The sequence below is a fragment of the Andrena cerasifolii genome, chromosome 7 (genome assembly GCF_050908995.1).
Source record: "Andrena cerasifolii isolate SP2316 chromosome 7, iyAndCera1_principal, whole genome shotgun sequence".
Taxonomy (NCBI): Eukaryota; Metazoa; Arthropoda; class Insecta; order Hymenoptera; family Andrenidae; genus Andrena; species Andrena cerasifolii.
This window is the reverse complement of record NC_135124.1, coordinates 2003057-2028502: the sequence shown is the minus strand read 5'-3', so window position 1 is coordinate 2028502 and position 25446 is coordinate 2003057. Positions and strand designations below refer to the sequence as shown.

The following is a 25446-nucleotide window of genomic DNA, read 5'->3' as shown; positions in this document are numbered from 1 at the left end:
ATTAGCGACGATACACGTTGTTCCGATCACTCCATAGAGGATCACTAGTGCCAACCGTGCGGTGTAGACATCTTTCCGTGTAGAACGAAAACCACGGGCGTTGTGAGCGACGTGGGCTTAAATGGAACGCACCCAACAAGTCCAAGACAGTTCTTTTTTTGTAAAAATTATCGATACCTGTAATTATTAGTTTTTAAAATATCAATAACACTATCGATATATCGATAGGCCAATATCAATAAAATATATCGATATATCGACAGGAAAATATCGATAAATATCGCCCATCACTAATTGTGCGTCATATTCACATTTCACTGCGCTGCACTGCGCTACATATGGCTGCATAGTAAACTGTGTTCAGTGACGTTTCTTAATAACAAAATCGGTGTTCTTGTCACTGTGAATTCCTTTTTTGAAGTGGAATCATGTGCTCGGCGGAAGGTGATATAAACGATGATACAAGATACAGTAACGATGTGGGAGATGCATTTGGATGTTCCAGGTATGCCCTAATATGCATGAATAATAAAACGTTGAAGGTGAATGCTCGTTTGTTAGCAAAATCTGCTCAGAGGGTTTTTTTCGTACTTCCCGATGAACCGCAAGGTTCAAGCTCGAGCTGAAAGACAAAGCGAGAGTATCATGCATTCTCCCTTCCGTAACCGACGGTAACTTCGTGTCAACTCTTTTGTCCTCTCTCGCTCGCTCGTGGATTCTCTCATTCTCGACCGAAGGATTCCAAGAAGTGGTGGGGATACGTTGTATCCCCATGCGGTCGACGCATAGTCGAACGTCGAAATGCGCTCTTTACTTGGGCTCCCATGAAGGCAAACGAAAAAACGCTGTTGCAGCAGCGAGTATGCTTCATAAATTTCTTTGATTCAGAGTCTTTGTCATACGTTAGTTGTAGTAACATCGGGAATTATTCGTTCCTGGGGCGGCGGAGGGGGGGGGGGTATGTAACAGGCCCTTCGAAATGCCTCTCACGTGACCAATTAGACGAGTACCCGCCTGGTACCCAAAAATTGAAAAATTTTGTATTTCGTAGGAAAAATTGTTTCTAGGGAGATTTCTAACAAAAATTGCGTTTACCTTAGGCGTCCTATCATACAGGATTCGTAATGCCTGGCGAAGACAAGCTAAAAAACTAGTGACCTAATATGCATGAATCCGTATAAACAATACAATGTACTAATTGAAATGGTTTTAACACTCGTAATGCATTGTTTCCCATATTATAGACATACAGGGTTGCCAGATCAGGCTTGATCTTTTGCCGGAGATTTCAATTTCGTTGACGATCATTGAGGATTGCAGTCGGGCGGGGGGGGGGGGCATGAGAGAGAAAAAGGGCCAATAAAAAAGCAGGCATCTAAAATTCATTATGATAAAGACTTCTTATAAAGGAGTAATAATAATAAAAGTATTATATGAATATTGATTAGAATTTGTTACAGATTTTAAGTTTTTTATTTTTTTTATGGCATGTCACACCAGTGCAGTGCCAGTGCGTGCCTGCCGAATTCGCATTAGCAAATATTAATTCTCTATTCTGCCGGAGATTTTTATTGTGCCTGCCTGAGGCCGGAGACAACGGTTCAAAACCTGAGACTCCGGCTGAATGCCGAAGATCTGGCAACCCTGTAGACATATGTGAAACCTACTTGCATGATACTTTGAAGTTAAGTTAATTTATTTTCCGAATTGACAAGGGATGGATTCTTATTATAACTTCAGATTGCAAGTTTTATATTGTAGCACTCTGGTAGAATAAAAAATAATCAAATTCTTGTACTACCAAAATTAAGCAAATTATACTAATGATTTATTTATCGAAATTTTGTAATATTTGTACTCCAGGAACTAGATTATTAAAACAGAAAGTAGCACTTTAAAGATGCATATCTATTGACAAGGATTATTTAATTGTGATCTTTTATATATAAAATCTTTGAAATCTGGAAGTTACATTATTTTTATGTTGTCTTCTGCATATGAGTTATTATTTTGTTAAATGAACCCAGATGTCAGGCATGCTCTTCTTTTATTTTACAGAAACAGCGTCAGTCCCCTCATGGGCCCTTTACAAACGGCACCCACAGAACGTTATGCTACACATTACAACATGAATCACTCAAAACGTGGATTAGCTATTATTTTTAATCATGAATTTTTCACTATTACACATCTCAAACCGAGATGTGGAACAAATGTGGATTGTGAAAATCTTGTTAATACATTGAAAAATCTTGGTTTCGAAGTAAATGATTTTCATAATTCAAAGCACAGAGATATAGTGAAAAATTTAGAAAGAGGTACTTGGTTGATGTCTTACCCTTCTTTAATTTTTCAAACTTCCTCTTTAATTGTCAAAACAATATATATATTTTTAAATTTTAACATATAAATAGATATGTATTAAATATATTTTCAAAGAAATCATGTTCTTTGCAGTCGCTGATATGGATCATTCTCAGCATGACTGTTTGATAATAGCTGTATTGAGTCACGGAGAATTAGGATTACTTTATTCGCATGATACGTCGTACAAGCCTGAGTCCATTTGGACTCACTTTACAGCTGATAAGTGTCCCACACTAGCTGGGAAACCAAAGTTATTTTTTATACAAGCCTGTCAGGGAGATAAATTAGATGCTGGTGTAACACTGAAAGACCGGACAGAAACTGATGGTCAACCAGCTTCCACATTCCGTATACCAAGTCAGGCAGACTTTTTAATTGCGTACTCAACCATACCAGGTAAATGCTGTTTAAAGATAAAATTTACATTCAATACAATATGTTATATTTTTTATTGTATTCAGTTTTATTGATCTATTACAGGGTTGACTAACTGGTCGCTCGCGAGCTACCGGGGGCACCTCCGCCTTGCTGCCACGCTGAACAGCCCCCTCCACACCTCCCAGACTCTGACGATCGCAGTCAAAAAGGGAAGGAAAGAAGAAGGAATCGACTGTGATCATCAGAGTCTGATCGGTATGGAGGGGGGCCGTTCAGCGTGGCAGCAAGGTGGAGGTGCCCCTAGTGGCTCGCGAGCCACCAGTTAGTCAACCCTGATCTATTATATGGGATGATGGATATTATTCCGAAAAGGACCGGTGGTCGATCGAGATGAGGTTTGGAGGGAGGGGGTGTGGACCCTAAATCTAAAATTGTAGCTTGAGGTATTTATTAGTTTTCGAAATATTAATAAAAAATTGTTAATTTTTTCTTTTAATTTTTTTTGGACGTTGGCGCAGGCCCACCTACCCGGGAACCAGGGGTTGAAAACAGTCATGATATCGGTTTCGGTTCTCGAAACAGTTATGAGAACTGAAATAATTTTGAAACAGTTACGAGTGAAAACGGTTCTGGACTATATCCAGTGGCGGATTTAACGGGGCGGCTAATGAGCAGTTGCCGCCTGGGTCCCTACCCAGAAGGCCCCCCAGGGCCCCATTTCCAAAAAAAAATTATGATTAAGCATAGGTATCCAAACACTATATTTGTTTCTGTACTACTACACTTGGCCTGTCTTTAGTAAACTACCTCTTCATTTTCCCGAAAAATAGGCTCCTCAGAACTTTTGCCACCTGTGCCTTTTTTGTTAAATCCGCCACTGTCTATATCGGTTTCGGGTCCGGTTCTACAGAACCGATATTATATCGGTTCCGTACTGGTTATATATCGGTTATACAGTAAACTCTCGCTATGGGCTGGGCTTGCTTCAACCATGCGTAAGCGCCTTTTAAATTATGATTAAATAATAAATCTGTGAAGAATAAATTGATTCTCAAAAGTAGTTTGAAATAATTTTTTTTTTTTAAGTTACGTTTAAGTTAAACCCTTACTAAGGTGGCGTGCCCCCTTAAATGTCTAAAAATTTAAACAAAGTAAATTGTATATACATACCGATATTGTTGCAGAGCAACTTCCAACTATACATCGCATTTTCATTCTGTCATCGCACGTTTCAAAATACTTACGAACAATGTCATTTCTTTCAGCCCATTATGTCGATATGTTTTTAAATATCACTAATAACTATTATACACTACAACTAATATTAATTTGACATTTAATTTAAAATATTGCTGCCACTAACAGCAATAACTTCCCTAATATGTACGAACTTACTACTAATTTTATTAACTATTATTAACTATTTTTTTTAATAAAAACAATGTCTCGAGGACGAAAACGTGTCTTGCTGCGAAATATAATACTTTTTGTATTAAATTCAACGTGTTCGCCGCTAGCTGAGGAATACAAGTGACTCTGGGCAATTGGTCTTAAACTAAGTTTGGCCGCCCAGGTGTTAGGGCACTTTCTGCACCCCCGCCACGAACGGCCCTGTATAAACAAATCGAATTTTCATTTAAAAAACGTGACATTGATCGTAAATATTTTGAAATGTGCTACGCATACCCGATGAGTAACAAATAGGATACATTACTGTTTTAAAACCGATATATAACCGTTACGGAACCGATATAATATCGGTTCTGCAGAACCGTTTCCGAAGTCGATACAGCCAGAAATTTCGGTTCCTTATAACAGTTATTCAGAATATCGGTTCTTCATAACTGTTTCAGTCAGAACCGATATATAACAGTTTGAAACAGTTATTCTCGGAACCTTTTCAACCCCTGCCGAGAACCCTCCCGTTCTGCAATTTTTTATTTTTTAAATTTTGTAACCACAGTCTCATTTTTAGCATCGCCAAACTCACATCGGTTCGCTACCATGCTTTACGCGCCCGCGAGCGGGCGCACGCCCTCCGCACTAATCTAGCCCCAACCAATAGTAATACCCGGGACAAGTTGGAAAGTGGAATGTGTTGTGTCGGTATAACTCAACAGAAATATTGTTAAGAGGGGGGGACCGTGGTAAAGTGATTAAAAAAAACCTGTAAGATGTACCCTTTTATGCACAATTACCCCTGTATCTTTTGAACGCATTAATTGGCGAAGCTAAAATTTTATATTTGGGGTCTTTCCACACCTCTCGTAATACCCACCAAGTTTCATCTCGATCGGCCACCGGTCCCTTTCGGAAGGACAGCCGGGATGATATATCGGAGATAGAACATTTAATTATTTTTCTTAGGATAATAGTATGAAAAAAAATGTAGAAGAGACGTTGACATTATAGTAAATTAATTTAATAATAAAATCTGTATGTGTACAGCCCTCTATAGCTTTCTGACAACAGAAAAGCATAATTTTTGGAAAATAAATTCTCATACAAAACCATTTAACTATTATGTTAAATATTCGTTTATATCTTTAGCATTGAAAGAGATAATTAAATGAGTTATTTCTGATCATTTTGCACGGGGGATTAAATGCAAGAAAAGTTTCTTCGATATTGTAGTTTATGAGTTTATTTTCGAAAATAAATTATACAGGTTATTATTCATGGAGGAATACCACTCGTGGCTCATGGTTCATGCAAGCACTTTGTATGGAATTACGCGAGAATGGGACTCGTTACGATTTGTTAACTTTGCTCACATTTGTTTGTCAGCGAGTTGCTATTGATTTCGAATCAAATACTCCTGACAACATCACAATGCACCAACAAAAACAAATTCCATGCATTACTTCAATGTTAACACGTTTGGTTAAATTTACGGCTCCAAAGAATGGGATTGTATAGTCGTTTTATATATAAGAGATTTATACATGATAATAGACTTTATACAGTGTGTACCTTTAGTGCACAGATCGCACTGTCATTTAGAGTTAAATGGTGATATTCTGTCAACACTACACCCTTTTATAGTGTGACTATAATGCATTTATCTCATGCGAACTGCCATTATATTATGTAAAGCGTGCACTATAAGACAGAACATAGCAATACAACGTAGTGGATTTTATAGTATATACAAATTTTTATACTCGTACAACTTAAGGAGCCTTACAAATCTTATGTGTTTTGCAAAGTTTATACGTATCTATATTAGAAATTTATATCGATTGAATCTCTAAGCTTAACTTTTCAACATTTCTAAGCCATTATAAAGCTGCATTGAGTGGGTATAATAGTGGTTATACAGAAGTTCATTATAGTATATACAGCATATTACAAATAAAATACAGAATAAGTACAAATGCAGAGTAAACTTAGAACACCAATGTTATACATATAATAAGAATTGATTGCCTTTGTGATTACTGCTTTCAAGCGAAATCTGATAAATAATTTGTATACTAACTATACAATTATGACACCATAATAAAACAGAAAAAAAGGTATTTTTAGCCATTATGAACAAAACAATGTGAAAAATGTATACATTTTATATGCCTCCTACTGTGGCCCGATGGAAAGAAGACGGTTGAAATGTCACAGGGGCAAGAAGGGTTCTTCGCTCGCATTGGCTCCTGCCGCCCGTGTCCCATTTGCTTACTTTGTATTCGTCGACGTTGTCGCGCCGGCCAATAGGGATATACTATTCGGACCCTAGAGTTTCTCGACCGAGTTCTTTCCATAGGGGCACAGTACTTTATACAAAAGTCCGGAGGGCTAACCTTGTGTCTTTTCACAACAAGCAATAGTATATCTTACATAAAATATGAAATATTTTCAACTTAGTAGTAGGTGAATATTACTTGCCAGAGTGAAGTAGTTGTGATTATATTAGGTGCAATTACAACGAATATTCAAGTTTTATCTGTAGTTAAGAGAGAAAATATGAAATGACTTATTATGCTGTAACTAGATTATTAAGAAATGCAATTTGCACATACTATTGGAATTGCTAGCCGGAATGTAAAGTGTTGTGGTGCTTCATAGTTTGAGAAATTCATTGCTAAATGACGTAGATAAGAATTCATGGAACGAAAATATTCATATGACAAAAATTCGCTATATTTATATAATTGAAATGGCATTATTATGATCTATGAAAAGTTTTGAAATCGTGATATAACAGTCTTTCATGAGAAGAATATGTAATTCTTAAATAATTATTAATACAATTTTAGTGTGTTTAATATCGCTTTCGATTGTTTGGGTACTATGCCTCTATTAATGTATTTATATATGTAACGCGATTTATATAAAATAGTGCTTTCCACATTATATCCTTGCCCATTATGTTCCTTATTCAAACAATTTCCAGTACGATCTTTTAGTATGTTAATGTGTCATACTCAGTGTTGTAAAGTAATTGCTCAACGATATAAGATAACGTTGCAAAAATATTTACAATATATTGTATATTGTAAATTGTGATAAAAGTATGTGCTAATGCTGATACTGTATGCTTCAGGTGTTGCAGCATTTTTATGCAATTTCATATAATACTATTGTATGAGTAAAAATTTTTTAATACCTTTATACCATAAATTTTTGTAAGCTTTTAATATGTGTAATCCATATATTTGTCAAACTTTTGTGTACATGAACTTGTATACAAATTTAGAAAATGTAATAAAGTTAAAATAAAAAAAACTGGGGATAATCAGTAATTTGAACCAACACCTACGTTTTTAACATTTAACGCTTTCGTTACAGCAGTCCGCTCCGCTGGAGTGACGCCACTGAACGGGGCACCGCGCCGCAAAGTGTGCACGTCGGTAATCTTCGGTGTTCGCAGGTCGTCGCATGGGTGTGACTACGTATAGTCGGCACCCGTACACACAGGTCGTCTCATGGGTGTCGACTATAGTCGACACTTAGGCGTCAAAGCGGCTTCCCTTCGGAAATTTGGCAACGTTACACGTCACTAGAACCGTTAAGTTATGCTTAATGGCATGCAACGTTGCCAAACTTCTGAAGGGAAGCCGATTCTGGTGCCTAGTGTACACACAGGTCGTCGCATGGATTTCGACTAGGGGAGACCGTGGCTAGTTCATACGTTTTTCAGTTTTCAATTTTTTTCATTTTTGTTTGAATTAATTACTTGATAACAAGTATGCTAAAATATACTTGGTTCTTTCCTCTTTAATATATTGTAAATGAAAAGTTGAGAAAATACATACATATGAATGAAAAAATGTTATTTGGACGATCAATTTGGATGTTTCAAAACTATTTATTTTTTCTCTATATAAACGAAAACAGTTAAACAACGATTGTTAACGTCAATGTACACACACGTACGCTGGAGCGTAGGAAAGAATTGAACAACAATCATATATCTCGTTCAAATGGAGTTACACATATACGGTGTCGAGATATTTGTCTGTTTCAACTTGCCCCCTGTATCAACTATCCCCGGTCTCCTCTATAGTCGGCACCCGTACACACAGGTCGTCGCATAAGTAACGAAAGGGTTAACATGAAATGGACTTTAAACATCTGATTCATTTCACAAATTTATGTTACATTAAAAGCAAGAAACAAACGCGCAAACACTGTCTCTTTTCAATTTTCTATACTTTTATGATATCACATACAAAGGAGTAGTTACATATTGAATAATAAATCTTATACTACTACATATGAATACAGTAAAATTGTTTAATATTAAATATTTTCTAAACAATGCTGTTTTCGTAAAAATTATCAGTCGATTCACAGTCAAAAATTAAAACGTACATCGTTAAAAATATCTTCTTTCATACAATTTACATTATTATTTATCATCGTGTATGTTTGCAGTGGTCCCTTATTATTATTTAAGAACATTTAAAAGTATTATTCTTGCATCACTTGTCCAGGAATGTTGATTACTGTGATTTTATTTATGAAACGTTGTGAACGCTCTGGAGCTGTATATGGTCGATTTGGTTTCAATTTAATTGCATCTGAATATGCATTTAATGTTACTGGATTCAATATTGATGGAAATGCTTGGAGGCTCTGTTGGGGTCTTAAGGTTACTGTAGTAGACTTAGAACTTTCGGATACATTTCCAATTTCAATAACAGATTCTTCAGTAGTAAGTGGTGCAGTTTTATTTTTATGCATGAACACGGCTTTCAATTTCTTTCCAGTGGTAACACCTACATGTACATTTTGTATATTTTAGGTAAGTTTTATTAATTTAATATTGCATATCTAAATATTACATACCATTCTGTGAAACAGTTGCCTGAATTTCTTCCTGAAATTGTAATAAATAAAATAAGGTGTTTTCGTACTAATTACAGGAGTCTTACCTTCTTTGAAACTAATTCCTTGATTGGTTTAAATGGATTAGAATGAATGGATAATCTTGATGATGTATCCGATGTGGTAACTTGTATTTCGGTAGCTTTTTCATTTTGATTATTTTGAGAATCTTTTAGTCTATTGTTTAGCACACTGTAATTCTTCACTATTATGTCTAACAGCCATCTACAAAAATTATTTATTGTCATTTAATAGAGATCTTACAAGGGGACCTTCAGGTTTGGCAATTTCAGAAAATTTTGATACTTAGTGTACGTGAAGGTCGTTACTCGGACATTAATTTCCCAAAGCAGAAAGACGCGCTTTTCAGCTAAATTCGAGAAAATTGACTTTGAATTTCACCTAAATACGCGTGCATTGTACGCGCTTGAGGGGCACGCTTGAAGGGCACGCGTATTTAGGTGAAATTCAAAGTTAATTTTCCCGAAAACGAAACCTTTACCGCAATTTATATAAGGGAACTCGGAATTTTTCAAAGTCAATTTTCTCGAATTTGGCTGAAAAGCGCGTCTTTCTGCTTTGGGAAATTAATGTCTGAGTAAAGACCTTCACGTACACTAAGTATCAAAATTTTCTGAAATTGCCAAACCTGAAGGTCCCCTTGTTAGGCAAATTTTCTTACTCTGTTTAGAAACTAACAAGGAATAAAATTTACACACTTATATCCATTCTTAATGCCTATAGTGTTGTCTTTTGATTGACTTTCTCCCAAAGTACATGAACATATCTCCACTCTTGTTGGACATTTCATAGTATTAGCTGCATGTTCTACGTCTAAGTTGTCAACAAGGTCTAATTCATCGACAGCTCCATTTATGTCTTGCTTGTTAGCAAGCCTGTCAGAAAATTGTAATATAACAAACTAAATAATGAGATTTTTATTAACGTATATCGATACACAATGGTGAACATCATAATATGTATGTATAAATAAATCTTTTATATAAAACTTAATTGATGCGTATTGTAATTAATAAATTAATGGTGTGTTCTGTGCACGAACGAAATATATGTGAGCATAAAAAATACGTTCAATTCTCTTACAATAATAATGGTTTCCCTGAAATATATTCATGTGAGATTAATTCACCAAACACAATTTTATTTTCTGTAAGACGGGAAATATCACTAGCATCCACCACATATATAAGACCATGTATCTAAAAGATGCAAAATGGAGAGACAAAACATTTCAAAAAGGTGTTATGTAATTCAAGTAGTGTTTGAGAAGAAACTTATCAAATATTTATGAGATACAATTCTAAGTATCGTGATATTTGTAAAACACTTTTTAATTACTTACACTGCTATAATACTTTGGCCATAAGGATCTGATCTGGGAACTACCACCGATGTCATAGATTTTCACCACGTATGACTTATGTCTTAAAGATATTGTACGGAATCCTATTGTAGGTAGTACATTTTTGTCTGAATCTAAAAAATATATATATATATATCGCGTCTAGAGGGCGTTTCATATGAGATGTTTCATAAAAAGAAAGGAAGCGTTAATGAACATGTTTCATAAAGTTACTAATTAAGGTGCAAGCTACAATGGAAATAGAATGCATCATAGAAATTAATCTAGTATGCTTTCTTAGAGAAACCTGGCCCATCCATCAATGTTACGAGTATTTCAGTGGTATTTCTATTTAATTGATCTATGTAATCACCTTGATTCTTGGTTGTGGAGACAGTTTGGTATATAAGTTACTTGATTGGTAATTTGCAAGATTGACAATGACCAGTACGTAATGTCTATCATGAGATACAAATGAAAGCAGGATTTTCTGAAAGATCGCATTTCTTTACAACAGAAAATTGAAATTTGTATTGAACTTAAAGAAAGTCCATACAGGTAAGACATGTTCATTAACTTTCTTATTCATTTTAAAGAATACCATATGCTTAAAAATTTAAAATCTTTTTCCACAACGCCCTGCGCGATATGTTACGAAATACGTTAATTCTAAGTAACAATGAACACAGTAGCACAAAATAAGGAATTTCCAATGCCAAAACACGTACCACCGCTTATACGATTCAAAACGGAAGTTTTTCCCGCATTATCAAGACCCACAATAAGTAAAATAATGATCCTAGAAAAAATGGTTAAATATGTAACATTTAGATATCTTTTTTATTTATATCTGTTAACGAATTAATACATTACTTTTCGGAACATCGCTTCCTTTGTAACCTTTTCAGTATATTGCGTATGCAATTACCCATTATAATCAAGTTGTTTTGTGATATTGTTTTAAATAAATTCAATCAGGATGGTTGTTTACTCATGTCATGGTGTACTGTACATTTTTATTTTTGTATTTAAGAGGTTCGCTTAAATACGGTAACCAGGACCAATTATCCGCCATCGGTAATCGCGCATCATCCGCACCAATGTAAAGTAATGAATGCAACCTTCTGTGTCCTATATGTACTTTTATAAAGGGTAAAATAAAAGAGATGTGCTAAGTTTCTATTTATTTATTTTTTTCTCCTACACGTGTATGTATGTAGTTACTACACACATACAATGCATTACACACATCATAGTTGTTATTAAATTGAAAGGACGCTTCAAATTGGGTAAAATATGTTTGAAATACTAGAATAGTATGTAGATAAGTAGATTATCATATGGCTGCGTCTGATTCATTACAATCGAAATGAGGTTTTATTTCTATATCGTTTTGGAACACACTCTTATTTGAGCTAATTACTTCCTCTCAACACATATAGAATTGCGTTTTACCTGGAATATTATTTTATTTGCATGCAACTTTGATGTTCACTATTTAAAATAGCATATTTGTTACTATTGCGTATTTCCAGCGGGATAGATATGGATATTATATAGAACTGCCATTCACTGCTATTTGTGAATCACGATTTCACGATTTACGACTCACAAGTGATTCGATCAGGCTGCCTTGCTTAAGCAGCTTAGGCCGTCTGTCCATGAAGTGTCGCGTCATAGAGGCGTACGCGTAGAGACCAATCCACATCACAAACAAATGTATTGTTATTAGGGATGGAGTGCAAAATCACTTAACAGTGATTTATCACAGTGATCGCAGAATCATGATCACGGTCGTGAATGAAGTTAAATGACGACCGTGATCATGATTTTTTAACTTGAGTGAATTGTTTACAGTCATCGTAATTCTTGATCTTCATTGAATTATTTTTTATAAAATACTTCAATATAGCTTGTGTTACAGTCAAAGCGTGCTAATTCAACGAATATATATTTAGTATGTACATTCATAAATAGTAAATGTGTGCACGCACTGATTTGATTGGCTAAACTATTCACATATACATTATACTTTTTACCTAAAATGAAGACATATTCGTTAATTTAAATAGATCAAGAACAATTACATTGGTTCAAAATATACAACTGAGATTTTATGAACACAGTGAGGACTTGAGAATGTTTTGAGAGAAAGTAGAAATTGGGGTTATGTGACGCATGCAAAGAGCAGTTATGCTTTCCACCAATCAGATCACGAAAATCGTGAATCAATGTTCTGCCTGCACCAATCAGAACCGATCGCGAAAATCACGGATCACTGTGAAAAATCACCGTGATCGAGAATGAACGTGATCGGATCACTCGTGATTCACAAATCACGGTTCTAGCCAACACTAGTTTCGATATATTATAAGTATCGCACGGTAAGTGTCGATACTAAAAATACTCGGTCTCGAATAAAAAATATCGAAACAACTTTACACATACTTCGTGACCTTTCAAATTATTTTCTGATGCCGTGGTCGAAAATCATGAATTATATGTTGAAGTATATTTGAAAAGCATTTAAGCCTTACAAATAGAGAAACAGATATTTTTGAATGACGAATTAAAATTGAATTTATCAAGTAAATTATATTGTATTTGCGTTAATGGATAAGAACTATTCTATCACGATTCGCGAATAATTAAAAAAACGGGTAAACTTTTCCTCTGGGAAACCTTTTTTTCACCGAAAATTTATATGGATCGAAAGCACGTATCGAACAACATGCAGAATAACAATTTTGAGTTTAGGAATGTATTAAGTACAAAGTTATTAAGCAAAAGGGACTGTGAAATTTTGACGTATATTCTAACCCCTAATGTGGCCAACTATTATGCTTCAATTTGAATGGATACTTTTTTTTAACCAATACTATACAAAGTAGGCCATGGGCCTGGCACGGTCGCATTGGTGAGTATAATCACAGACCCACAGATACTAAAAACGCACCCTCTTCCTACTTTTCCTGGGGAGAAAATTATTTTAGGTTATGCCCCAACTCACATCGGCTCGCTACCATGCTTTACGCGCCCGCAGGCGGGCGCGCGCCCCCCGCACTAGTTTAGCCACAACCAATACTAATACCCAGGACAAATTAGAAAGTGGAATGCGTTGTTTTTGAATAAGTCAACGGAAATACTGTACAGAAGGGAGGGAGTGCAGTATTTAAATATATATCATAAAAAGACAATTTTGTTCGAAATGTAAAAAACGTATTTTAAAGTATTTTCGAAGCACCCTATGTAAAAATTTTGCAACTTTTTCGCCCCAAAACTTTTCAGCGAATAGATTCCTAAATTCAAAATTGTTATTTTCGCATGTTATTTGATACGTGATTTCGATCCATATAAATTTTCAGCGAAAAAAAGGTTTCCTAGATGAAAAGTTCGCATAAAAAAACTTACAAATAAAATTTTGTTTTCAGTTGAACCTATTATTAGATAAGTTTATAGAAAAATATGGCAAAGTACGATTTAACATCAACCAAAGTTGGTTTCATTGGTGGTGGAAATATGGCAAGTGCCATTGGAGCTGGTTTAATTCACAAAGGTAGTTAATCTCAGTACTATGTTTATGCTGCTATAAAAAATTCATTACAATTTTATTTTGGATTTTTCCATTATAGGTATTTTAAATGCAGACAATGTTTGGGTTTCTGCTCGTACTGACAGAAGTCTGGGATTCTGGAATGGCCTGGGTGCTCATGGCACACTGAGAAATGGAGAAGTAATAGATAATTGTAATATCATATTTTTAGCAATGAAACCGCATATGCTTGATGACGCACTTCAAGGTATAAGAGCGACAATGTCAAAGGAAAATTCTAATACACTTTTTGTCTCTGTGCTGGTGGGGGTTTCATTAGATACTTTAGCATGTGTAAGAACTGAGCCTTATATTAAATAACACCTGTTTTGTTTCTAAAAAGATGACCAATGACAAGTTTATGCATAGAAAATTAATATAAAATTTGTATAATTTTAAATATTTTCAGAAACTCAAGTCCATTGTGAAGTATCCCAGAATTATTAGATGTATGCCAAATACTTCAATGATGGTTGGAGAGGGAATAACAGGTAAAATAAAACCTCTCTACTATGCAGTGGCGAATTCAGACGGGGGGTGCGTGCCCCTCCCTCAAGGGAAAAATACTTATTTTAATTTGCAAAATACTTATTTTAACTTTGCTAAGTTAAAATAAGTATTTTTCCCTCGAGGGAGGGGCACGTGTATTGCTATATGAGAGAAAATATGATAAATTGATACAAAAAAAAAAAACACTTTCATTTAGCAAGAAAATATTATCGGGAAAGGTCCCTGATTTATTTCTCACAAGGGGACCTTCAGGACTTGCAAACTCCGAAATTGTTTATACTTAGTGTACGTGAAGGTCTTCACTCAGACTTTAATTTCCCAAAGCAGTATGGTGCACTTTCCTCTCAAATTCGAGAAAATTACCGACTGGTAAGCGTGAGGTCGCCAGTTCGACTCTCACTGTTGGGTACTATTTTTTTTTTTATTCATTTGAATACCTACACCTTTTACATGCAAAGTTTATCAAATTCATGCTAATTTACAGATATGTAAACATCTGTTACATGTATGGGTGTACGGTGTATATCGGTGCACCACCTCCCCGAAGATGGACATCACTTTCCATTAAAAACATACATCTTATTTTAAATGATCTCTTGCTTGATAAATCGTACTTTTTATTGCACATAGTAAATTTTAAATAGGAATATTTACAATTGTTTAGATTCTTCGTACAAAAATAAAACACGTAGAGTAGAAAATGGAACTCGCAAACGAGATAGTGACGAACGGTGGCTAGCATACGCACAAGGGTCGCGTACATCGCGGCACGATAGGCACATACAGGTCATGAGTTTATTACTCTACGCGGCATACTTGGAAGCGCATTGCAATTAGCAGACTGTCGACTCGTTACTATTCGACGTTTTGCCCTTTTTGCTTCTTTCATAATGTTTCGCGAAGCTTTTTCTTACAAGCTGCCTAAAGTATCGAAAATACATATGCACACATATATACAATACTTACATCTAATGTACCCGCTATATCTAATATATACATGTTACAAACTATGAGAACCAAAACGCAAAAAAATATAATATTACCTGCGCTTTACCTGTCTCCTGGGAGGTGGAGCACCGGTATATGTGCACCGTACACCTATACATGTAACAGATGTTTACATATCTGTTAATTAGCATGAATTTAATAAACTTTGCATGTGGAAGCTGTAGGTATTCAAATAAATAAAAAACAAATAGTACCAACAGTGAGTGAGACGCGAATTGGCGACCTCATTGCTTACTATTCGGGAGCGCTACGCACTGGCTACGCTGCTCCTTGTTCATTGATTTCTATAAAGTTTATATAAGTATCTCGACATTTTTCAAAGTCGATTTTCTTACTGCTTTTGGGAAATTAAAGTCTGAGTGAAGACCTTCACGTACACTAAGTATAAACAACTTCTGAGTTTGCAAGTCCTTAAGGTCCCCTTGTCAGACCTACGCCCCCCCCCTCCTCAAGAAAATTTTGGATTCGCCCCCCCCCCCCCAGAATATCCCAAATCCGCTCCTGCTACTATGACGCTGAAAATAATATTTTTTTAATTTATAGTATATTGTTCAATGAGTACAATGGATCAAGATGAGGATATGGTAGAAACAATGTTTTCATACATTGGTATAACGGAAAAAGTTCCTGAATCGCTTATGAATTCTATAGGTGGTCTTTCAGGTTCTGGTCCTGCTTATGTAAGTCCACTCGGTACTTAATTATCTTCTAAGTTTATTAAATGTTGGAAACGATCCTATGATATTAAATACAATTTCTAGGCATATCTTGTTATCGAAGCATTAGCAGATGGTGCTGTAAAAATGGGTGTTCCAAGACCTATGGCAACAAAATTTGCAGCTCAAGTACTTGTCGGAGCTGGTAAAATGGTATTAGAAACAGGTAGGCATCCTGGTCAGTTGAAAGATGAAGTATGTTCTCCAGGAGGTACGACTATTGAAGGAGTTCACGCCATGGAGCGTGGTCAAGTTAGGTAGGATACAAATGAAGGGTATATGTAGATTGTTCGGCTACATGTCGGAGAAAATTTAAGTGGCATTCTATATAAAAAAAATAAGTTGAAGATATAGAATACAATTTGTTGATATCCTGTTTCGTTTTCAAGAAAATTGACTTTGAATTTTAGCCGAGTACGCGGGCACCGAAGTAGAGCTTACTAGTGATGGGCGTGATACCAGTCTTTCTTATGAGTTTCAAGTAATTCGATACCCAAAGTACTCGTTTGGAAGGTCCGATACGTATCGAAATTGTAAGTACTTGGTATCGACATTTGATACCAGTAGGAACTAAAATGAGTACTGAGTGGAATTGGTATCATGGCAACAGTAAAGTATCAATACTATTCGAACCGGAATCAAGCACTTTAGGTATCGAATAGAATCGATTTCCAAATGATACCTACAAAAGTTTCGGTCCATTAAACTCGACTGCGTTGGGGTCCGACGTTGAGCATACAAAGTCTCGCGATAAGGGACCCCTGAATAGTTGGACAAGGAAAGAGAATGAATATAACTAGAGAAAGCGAAATAGACCTACTGGATGATCCTCTCGCGATGCTAGTCAAAGAAAGTGGTGCCCGGCACCACGTGCCGAAAACAAGACCCCTGGAAGTGGTTAGTATACCTACCCATTAAGAAGTGAGAAATCTTTCAGTTCCGCATTTCTCATCAGATCTCTGCGAAAACGACGCCAATCGATACCTTATGTTTCTCCGATGAAAATAACACCAAGAACGACGTAATTCGGACCATAGTGAAGAAAATTACTTGAAAAATTGATTACTATAATCTCCACCTAGCTCCGTTAAAAATATTCCGATTTACATGATATTTGGTATAATTTTCATTGGAACAACATAAGGAATCCACCGGTATCACTTCCATATCGATACAATGAAGAATAAAGAATTTTTTAATGCGCTGAAATGAATATTTCACCCTCGACTGCGGGCGCCAACCTCGATTCGCTGCGGTCGACCAAGAATTCATTTGTTTAAGAAAAACTGCATTCTTTATTCTTTATCGTATCGATATGGAAGTGATACCGATGGATTTCTTATGTTTTTCCAATGAAAATTATACCAAATTTTATGTAAATCGGACTATTGTTAACGAACTTAGTGTGAAATTATATAAATCAATTTTTCATTTAAGTTCCTTCATTATGCTCCGAATTCGTCGTTCTTGGTGTTAGTTTCATCGGCGAAACATAAGGAATCGATTGGCGTCGTTTTCGCAAAGATCTGATGAGAAATGCGAAACTCAAAGATTTCTCACTTCTTAATGGGTATTCCAACCATTTCAAGGGTCGAAAGTCATAACACTCGGAGAGGCATCGCCCCCGGGGGGGGGGGGGGGTTGTCCTCGCCATCTGGATGCCGTGCGGCATCTCGTCCGACCCAAACGCAGTCGTATTTAAAGGACCGAGACTTTTGTAGGTATCATTTCGGAAACGATTCTTTCCAAGTACTCATTCCTATTTCGATACCTATGGATGCTTGTTTCGGGTTCGAATAGTATCGGTACCAAGGCCAGCCAAGATGTTAATACCTACAAAGGATCGAACCTTTTGAGTAGGTATCATTTAGGTATCGATACCTTCTGATACCTACGGTACTCATACGTGCTTGAGATGCCATGATACTCCTCCGCTAGGTATCCATACTGCTTGAGCGGTATCACGCCCATCACTACAGCTTACAAGCGCTTGCAGGGCACGCCATGGTAAGAGGAACCGCTTACGGCAGAGCTGGGCAACCCGCGGCTCTTTTCCCGACTTGCTTGCTCTGCTGAGCCGTAGGAAAACGGCCCCCTTCATACCTATGTGACTCCTATACTCTAAACAGCCACACGCAGCTCTCACTCCGACATAGCTGATATTGCTGATGGTGGGGAAACCGGTTATATAGTAATGGGGATTGTGTGGCACACGGCAGCGAACAAGTTGCTCAGGGGACTAGGCAGTCAGATCGCTCGAAAATCTAGTATTTTTTGCGAATTAATTACAAGGAGATGAATACAAATTGTGACTAGTACTTTGGGGTAATGTTTGTTAATACTATAAACAGTAAAAAAAAAATTATTTGAATAATTTATACATATGTACGACAGCGCTACAGTTGCCTGATATATAGGTGTTCTTTTTTTGGAGCCGCTGTAATTTTGCACTGATTCTGGCCGTAAGAAATTGAATTGTGAAATATTCTCTGAAATTGATACTTTGCCCTGACCCCCAATCAGCCCTGAACCTATTGAAAAAAACGGCAAATTTTAAAGAAACTTGATTTTTCGCCAGGGATAAGAGCCATTTTATTTTTATTTTTTTGTCAAAATAGAAGTTTTCACAGACTTACGCGTAGGTTCAGGTCGTAATTAAACATGTTTCACATGTGCTAAATATTTTTCAAATTGACTTGTACCTCCGTTTTTTCGCAATCACTGCAAAACGAAAAGGAAATATGATTCTGAGAAAAACGCGTTTAAAGTTTCGAAAGAGGAATTAGTCTACCTGTGTGCGCACAGAAACGGTTTATGACGCGCTCGACCTTTTCGGCTGTAAAATCCTTAATTTTGCAAAGTTTAACATAAACTAAACGGCATTTTACTCAGGAAAGGTGGTACTTCCGAAAAATACAAAAAAATCGAGTTTCTGACTGTCTAGTCCCCTTAAGCCTCGTAGCTACTAGCAATAAACTTACGACATTTATTGCGCAAGAAACTTGCATGAGTGTTTACATTACAGCAATTTCTTTACGCAAGTTCTTGCCTGCAAGTAGTTGTGAGAAAAATCTTGCGGAAGGATATGTCCCGCGTGTTTACACTGCAGTGTTACACCTGAGAGTTGAGAGTAAATATTTATAAGTAAAGTATCTATTATAATGTCAGTCCAACAAACTAGAATTTAGAATTAGTTGGACCAAACATTACTAAAAGTGATACAAAAATGCTGGCGGGCACGTAGATCCGAAACCGAATACTATGGTCCACCTACTTGCTTTCTACTCTCGCCAAAAATTTCCAATTCGTTTGGAAGTAAAATCTTTCCCTCTGAGAAAAGATTATCAGGTGTCTACACTATGACAGAATTCACTTGCTGAGACCAACTGTCGCAAGTAATCAGAACTTGCTAGAGTTACTCTCAGGCGTGTTTACACAATGCTGACATCGACTCTCGCAATAAATGTCGCAAGTTTATTGCTAGTAGCCACGAGACTTTACGGAAAGCGCGACGCGTTTCCTACATGTAGTCGAACACCCTGTACATCAAATACATTATGTAGCGTTATTGATTATTAATTGTATTTATAGGGCTTCTATGATGAATGCAGTTGAAGCTGCAGTAAAGAAATCGAACGAATTAGCTTCCATAATAAAATAGAACCTGGTAAAAAAATATTTGAATTACCTATTAAAGTTCTAGAACAAAGGAATGGATTCGTTTTGTTCTTAACACATTTGCTAAAGTATTCACAACAAAAAACGGTGAATGTGTTTATTTTTAGAGTCTTAAATTATATGAGAATATAAATAGTACAAATAAATAATGAGAGAATATTGAAATAGCAGGAGAAACTAGTTAAACTTGTGAATTAAATTTTTAATTATATATAAGTGTTGTTCTTTATTTTTGCATACAATGTAATGTAACTGTAGCAGTAGTACACAGAAAATATATAAAATATTTTACATCTTATAAATTACACATATTTATGTATTTTACGTAAAGTTATGTTTTTGAATATTCTACACACCGAGAAGGATCTGTAGGATAATATTCTTGACATTTAGTCATCAATCTTTTTAGTGCTTGAATGTATTTTCTTTGAGTTTCATCATTCATTACATGTGCCACATTCTTGGAAAAAATCTTTTCTCTTCCTGTACGTGCATGAATACCAACCATAGTTACTCCAATAGGCCATGGAGAATTTCCTATAGCCATTTGTAAGTATGCATCACTTGCCTACAATAAATTATTTTTATTAAATAGGCCGTACAAAATATCACAATGCATTGATTATGTGATTTTTATATATTTACCAGTATGTAATTCCGTTCTAATAAATGTTTCACAATGTCAGTTAAGCTATCAGTAATATCCTCTGGCAGGGATTTATTCTTTAATTTTCTAAGAAGTGGTTTCAAATATTCTCTAGTTTGAGCATAAGTGGCGCTAGCCATCTTTCCTTTAGTACTCATTTTTTCAGCTGTGCTCCTACTGTTCAATTGATTACCCCACATTTGTACTAGGAATTGTATAAATTGTGTAATAACATTCAAATCAAAGTCCCTATCTCCTTTATTTAATTTAGCAGACATCTTCTGTAAGTCTTCATAAGTAACTCCTTCATCTGGTACATTTACATCTCCTTTTCCATCACGATCTTGTGGTTTTGAAGAAGATAATATTTCATTCAAATATGCTTGATCTACTTGTTCCATGGCTTCTTGAAAGTCATTTCTGAAACCCTTTAATTTGAAGGTTGCATATATAATCAAGTTCGGTAATTATTTAGAAGTTTTCCATCCTCACCGATTTCAATGATTTTTGGATATGTTATCAAGATCAAGATTCTGAACAACTTTTTTCTATACATGTTACCGCCGCACGACCTTCGTTTTCGAGATATTTGCGAAAAACTTCTGCTGATTTAATCCGACGCAACGCATTCCACTTTCCAACTTGTCCCGGGTATTAGTATTGGTTGGGGCTAGATTAGTGCGGGGGGCGCGTAAAGCATGATAGCGAACTGATGTGAGTTTAGAGATTTGACCAGAAACTTGCGGATGCCCGTTAACACCCCAACTCATATCGGTTCGCTATCATGCTTTACGCGCCCGCGAGCGGGCGCGCGTCCCCCACACTATTCTAGCCCCAACCAATACAAATTCCCGGGACGAGTTGGAAAGTGGAATGCGTTGCGTCGGAATAAGTCAGAAGAAGTTTTTCGCAAATATCTCGGAAACGAAGGTCGAGCGGCAGTAACATGTATAGGAAAAAGTTGTTCAGAATCTTGATATTGATAACATATCCAAAAATCATTGAAATCGGTGAGGATGGAAAATTTCTAAATAATTAGCTAAAGTTTTATGCCACATAAAACACTAATTATTAAATATATTATAAGTCATAACATTAACTTTAATAAAGTTATTCTAAACTATAAATGTGTCATATGTATCTGTCTAAAATTACAAAATAAATAACAAATATTGTATCCGTACATTAGGGTGGGCCAAAAAAAAGTCAAATTTTAGAAATTCTAAACAGCCTAGAGTGGAAAAGTTGCGTCTGGAGAGCACAAATGGAGGCAATTTTTTTTTTTGAAATCGGTCAATATTTGACCGGGCCCAAACGGGGTCACAGTTTTTAATTTCTGACCATGTTTCGCAACTTCTGTATATTTTCATAAAATTTGCATAGTTCACAGTTGAGCATCAGTAAGTATTATTTAAGCACATAAACACGTGAAATAGTGTGTTATATATTGTCACGAAGCGGAGTATCTAAGTGTTTCTATTTTGAGACCTAACGCGGTTGTAGTGCAAGAGGAACATATTTCATTACTTCAAGAGCCGATTCAACAGCTTGTTTGAAAACGAATCCGCAAACCGTTTGTCGCCATCATCCTCAGTTTTTGAGAAATTCGATTTTGAAAAAAAAACTGCAAATTTTCAAATTTGAACATCTTTTGTGTCAAAACGGTAATACTTATTCGGTTGTTCGTTACGTCAAATTATTCTATGAACTGTCCCGAATACAACGATATTAGTTATTATTGCATTATGAACATTTGAATATGTTTAAACATCGATCAAAGGGAAAATGACACCCGAAGTGCACCCATTTTTGAAGATATTTTTCAATTTATTTCCGAAACTAAGGGTCTAGGAGAAAATCTGACTACTCCACGCGATGCAGCAGACATTTTTTTTCGGAAAACACCAGCAAAAGTGGTAAGTCACGTTTTGTTTCCAATACCGTAGCGAAAGAGGTTGGCAAAACGTGCAGCGCCGACAGTGGTAGTCGCGCGCGTTTAAGCGATTCTGTCGCTGAGCGGCAGTGGGCACGCCCGCCGCTGTTGGCTTCTGTATTGAAAACAAAACGTATCTTACCACTTCTGTTGATGACTTCCAGGGGAAAAATGTCTGCTGCATCGCGTGTAGTAGTCAGATTTCCTCCTAGAATTAATATCTTTTAAGGAATTTAAGTATTTTGAAAAAAAGTTAATTTCTTCATAATTTTTCGGAAAAGATAACATTCTCTCCTTTGAGAGATTTACTTCTCGTCTAGCGCAACATATACCAGACGCTTCTTCGTTCCATGTTAATAACGCGTTTTTGAGACATGCCTATGTCCGTCCTAGAGTATCCACGAATAACGTGTTAAAATTTGAGGAAAATCGGTTCAATAGGTCTTGAGTTTTGCGCGAACATAAAAATCGGCTCTCTCTTTATGTAATAGTATAGATATCTGCAAAAATTGGTGCATTTCGGGTGTCGTTTTCCCTTTGATCGTTATTGAAACTTAGGATATACTTCCGAATGGCCCCAGTGGCCGATCGATACGAGGCTTGAGAGGATGGGTGGTAAGGGGGTGTGGACCCTAAATCTAAAATTGTAGCTTCGGGAATTTATTAGTTTCCGAAATATTAATAAAAAAATTATTCATTTTTTTTTATAAATTATTTTTTTAAATTGCATATAGGTAGCCCTAACGGGGTTCCATTCTGCCTTCCCCCCCAATTTGTCCTACGGACAGCTGGACGCGTTCCCCTTACTTCCGCGTGCCCCTCATGCGCCTAAATGGCATGCATATTTAGTTGAAATTCAAAGCCAATTTTTTCGAAAACGAAGCGCGATATTAAAAAATTGTATTCTATATTTTCGTCTTATTTTGACCTGTAGAATCACCCTCCTAGAGTATTGCCTATCAATAAAGTAATAGGTATCCACCGTGTATAATAGGATGGATCGCATCTCCAAGTTTCTGGTTCAAATCTCCAAAATTACATCGCTTTACGCGCCCCCCGCACTAATCTAGCCCCAACCAATACTAATATCCAGAACAAGTTGGAAAGTGGAATGCATAATGTCGGAATAAGGCAACAGAAATACTAAAAGTTTTTTATTAATGTCTCGTAAACTAATAAATTCCCGAAGCAACAATTTTAGATTTAGGGTCCAAACACCCTTCCCACCCGTCCCCACAAATCTCGTGTCGATTGGCTACTGGGGCCATTCGGAAGTACAGCCTAAACTTATTTAAATGTTTATAATCCAATAATAACTTATATCGTTGTGTTAGCGAGGGTACATTGAATAATTTGACGGAACAAGCAACCGAATAACTATTACTGTTTGAACTCAAAAGATGTCCAAAGTAGAAAATTTACATTTTTTTTTCAAAACCGAATTTCTCGAAAACAGAGGGGGTGATGGCCATGACAAACGGTTTGCGGATTCGTTTTCACAACATTCGCGCAAAAATCTATAAGAAATGGCTATTGAGTGCTACAGATCAAACAGGCTGTTGAACCGGCTCTTGAAGTAATGAAATATGTTCCTCTTTTACTACAACCGTGTTACGTCTCAAAATAGAAACACTTAGATACTCAGCTTTGTGACAATATATAACACACTATTTCACGTGTTTATGTGCTTAAATAATACTTACTGATGCTCAACTGTGAACTATGCAAATTTTATCAAAATATACAGAAGTTGCGAAACGTGGTACAAAATTAAAGACTTTGACCCTGTTTGGGCCTGGTCAAGTATTGACCGATTTTAAAAAATTTTTTTTGCCTCCATTTGTGATCCCCAGATGCAACTTTTCCGCAGTGAGCTGTTTTGAGTTTCGAAAATTTGATTTTTTCGGCCCACCCTACTCTACGTTATAGTATTTAGAATTTTGTGGATCGTGATTTCATGTGATCTAATGATAGAACTGTAATTTCACAGAAAGAAAACATTACAACAAGAGTAGTTTCTAACTTGAAATTCATTTCATTTAGAGTGAATCAGTTAAATATTTAGGCCTTATAAATATGTCATAATTTATAATATAGTTCCAACTACCATTCGTGTAAATACCATACCTTGTTTACTTCAGGTTCAAGAATTTCACATTTTCTTAATCGTTTAAATGCTTCTATTTCTGATTCGCTATACAATAATATTGGTTCTCCCCTTTCACGTAACCTTTTAATGACTTCATGCCTAGGTAACATTAAATGTTCAGAACTACCCTCTGTTAAACATTCTTCTAGTTGTTGAGACATGTTGACTTTAATATCTTCGTCACTGCTCTTTTGAATTTCTTTCACTTCCGTATCCTTTGATATTAGCTCACCTCTTTTAAAATACTTTTTGTTGTTTTGCTGTAATATTAATGGAACATTGTCAATGAAATAGAATGTGAAATTTTTTGGAAGACACATATGATGTAAGTTTATGTATTACCAGAACATTGCTTTCTTCCAACTGTTTGCGTTTTTTCAATATCTCCGCCCTTAGAATATCCATTATTTAAGAATATTAATACCACTCAACGAATTGATTTAAATTATTTCTTCAAAGAAACTTATTTCTGCATGAGCCAAAGTGCAATAAAAAGTAAATTAAAATTCAGATTTATTAATGATACAGTGAGACAATATATCTGAATAAAACATTAACTAATGCATTTCTTACAGTATTGTACAATATCAATTATAGATTAAATATGTGAATTGCATATTTAAAATTACAAAGCAGAGAGACGCATGTTCAAGGTTTCATAATATTTCGAAATGTATGCTATTGAATTACACACTTGTATGTACTATTATTTTCTCTCGACAGAATATTTTTAGGTTATGTATGTATGACAGTTTTATAACTATTTATAAATTTCCGAC

General features: G+C 35.8%; 3 protein-coding genes across 6 annotated transcripts; 1 reads left to right on the top strand and 2 right to left on the bottom strand.

The window, feature by feature from the left end:
* Positions 1-282: 282 nt before the first annotated feature.
* LOC143371671 (caspase-1-like) lies at positions 283-20233 on the top strand. 4 transcript variants are annotated; one of them, XM_076817132.1, is made up of 7 exons: positions 2650-2763; positions 13895-13991; positions 14068-14321; positions 14437-14518; positions 16089-16225; positions 16307-16518; positions 19853-20233. In XM_076817132.1, exons 2-7 carry the CDS (start codon positions 13901-13903, stop codon positions 19920-19922), a joined length of 846 nt encoding a protein of 281 aa, XP_076673247.1. In that variant the 5' UTR covers positions 2650-2763; positions 13895-13900; the 3' UTR covers positions 19923-20233. The 4 variants fall into 4 exon arrangements, with proteins under 4 accessions (XP_076673244.1, XP_076673247.1, XP_076673245.1 ...); XM_076817130.1 differs by lacking the exon at positions 2650-2763 and adding an exon at positions 12803-12819 and having other exon boundaries at positions 13867-13991; XM_076817131.1 differs by lacking the exon at positions 2650-2763 and adding an exon at positions 12865-13023.
* On the bottom strand, positions 8378-12069 carry LOC143371658 (ADP-ribosylation factor-like protein 13B). Its single transcript, XM_076817107.1, has 9 exons — positions 11891-12069; positions 11309-11575; positions 11164-11234; positions 10436-10569; positions 10177-10292; positions 9792-9968; positions 9120-9297; positions 9034-9064; positions 8378-8963 (listed from the first exon to the last, which is right to left on the bottom strand). Exons 2-9 carry the CDS (start codon positions 11365-11367, stop codon positions 8656-8658), a joined length of 1074 nt encoding a protein of 357 aa, XP_076673222.1. The 5' UTR covers positions 11368-11575; positions 11891-12069; the 3' UTR covers positions 8378-8655.
* Positions 20134-25435, bottom strand: Prp18 (pre-mRNA processing factor 18). The gene is made up of 5 exons (XM_076817118.1): positions 25241-25435; positions 25010-25136; positions 24646-24927; positions 20585-21013; positions 20134-20507 (listed from the first exon to the last, which is right to left on the bottom strand). Exons 2-5 carry the CDS (start codon positions 25070-25072, stop codon positions 20271-20273), a joined length of 1011 nt encoding a protein of 336 aa, XP_076673233.1. The 5' UTR covers positions 25073-25136; positions 25241-25435; the 3' UTR covers positions 20134-20270.
* Between the last annotated feature and the right edge of the window lie 11 nt (positions 25436-25446).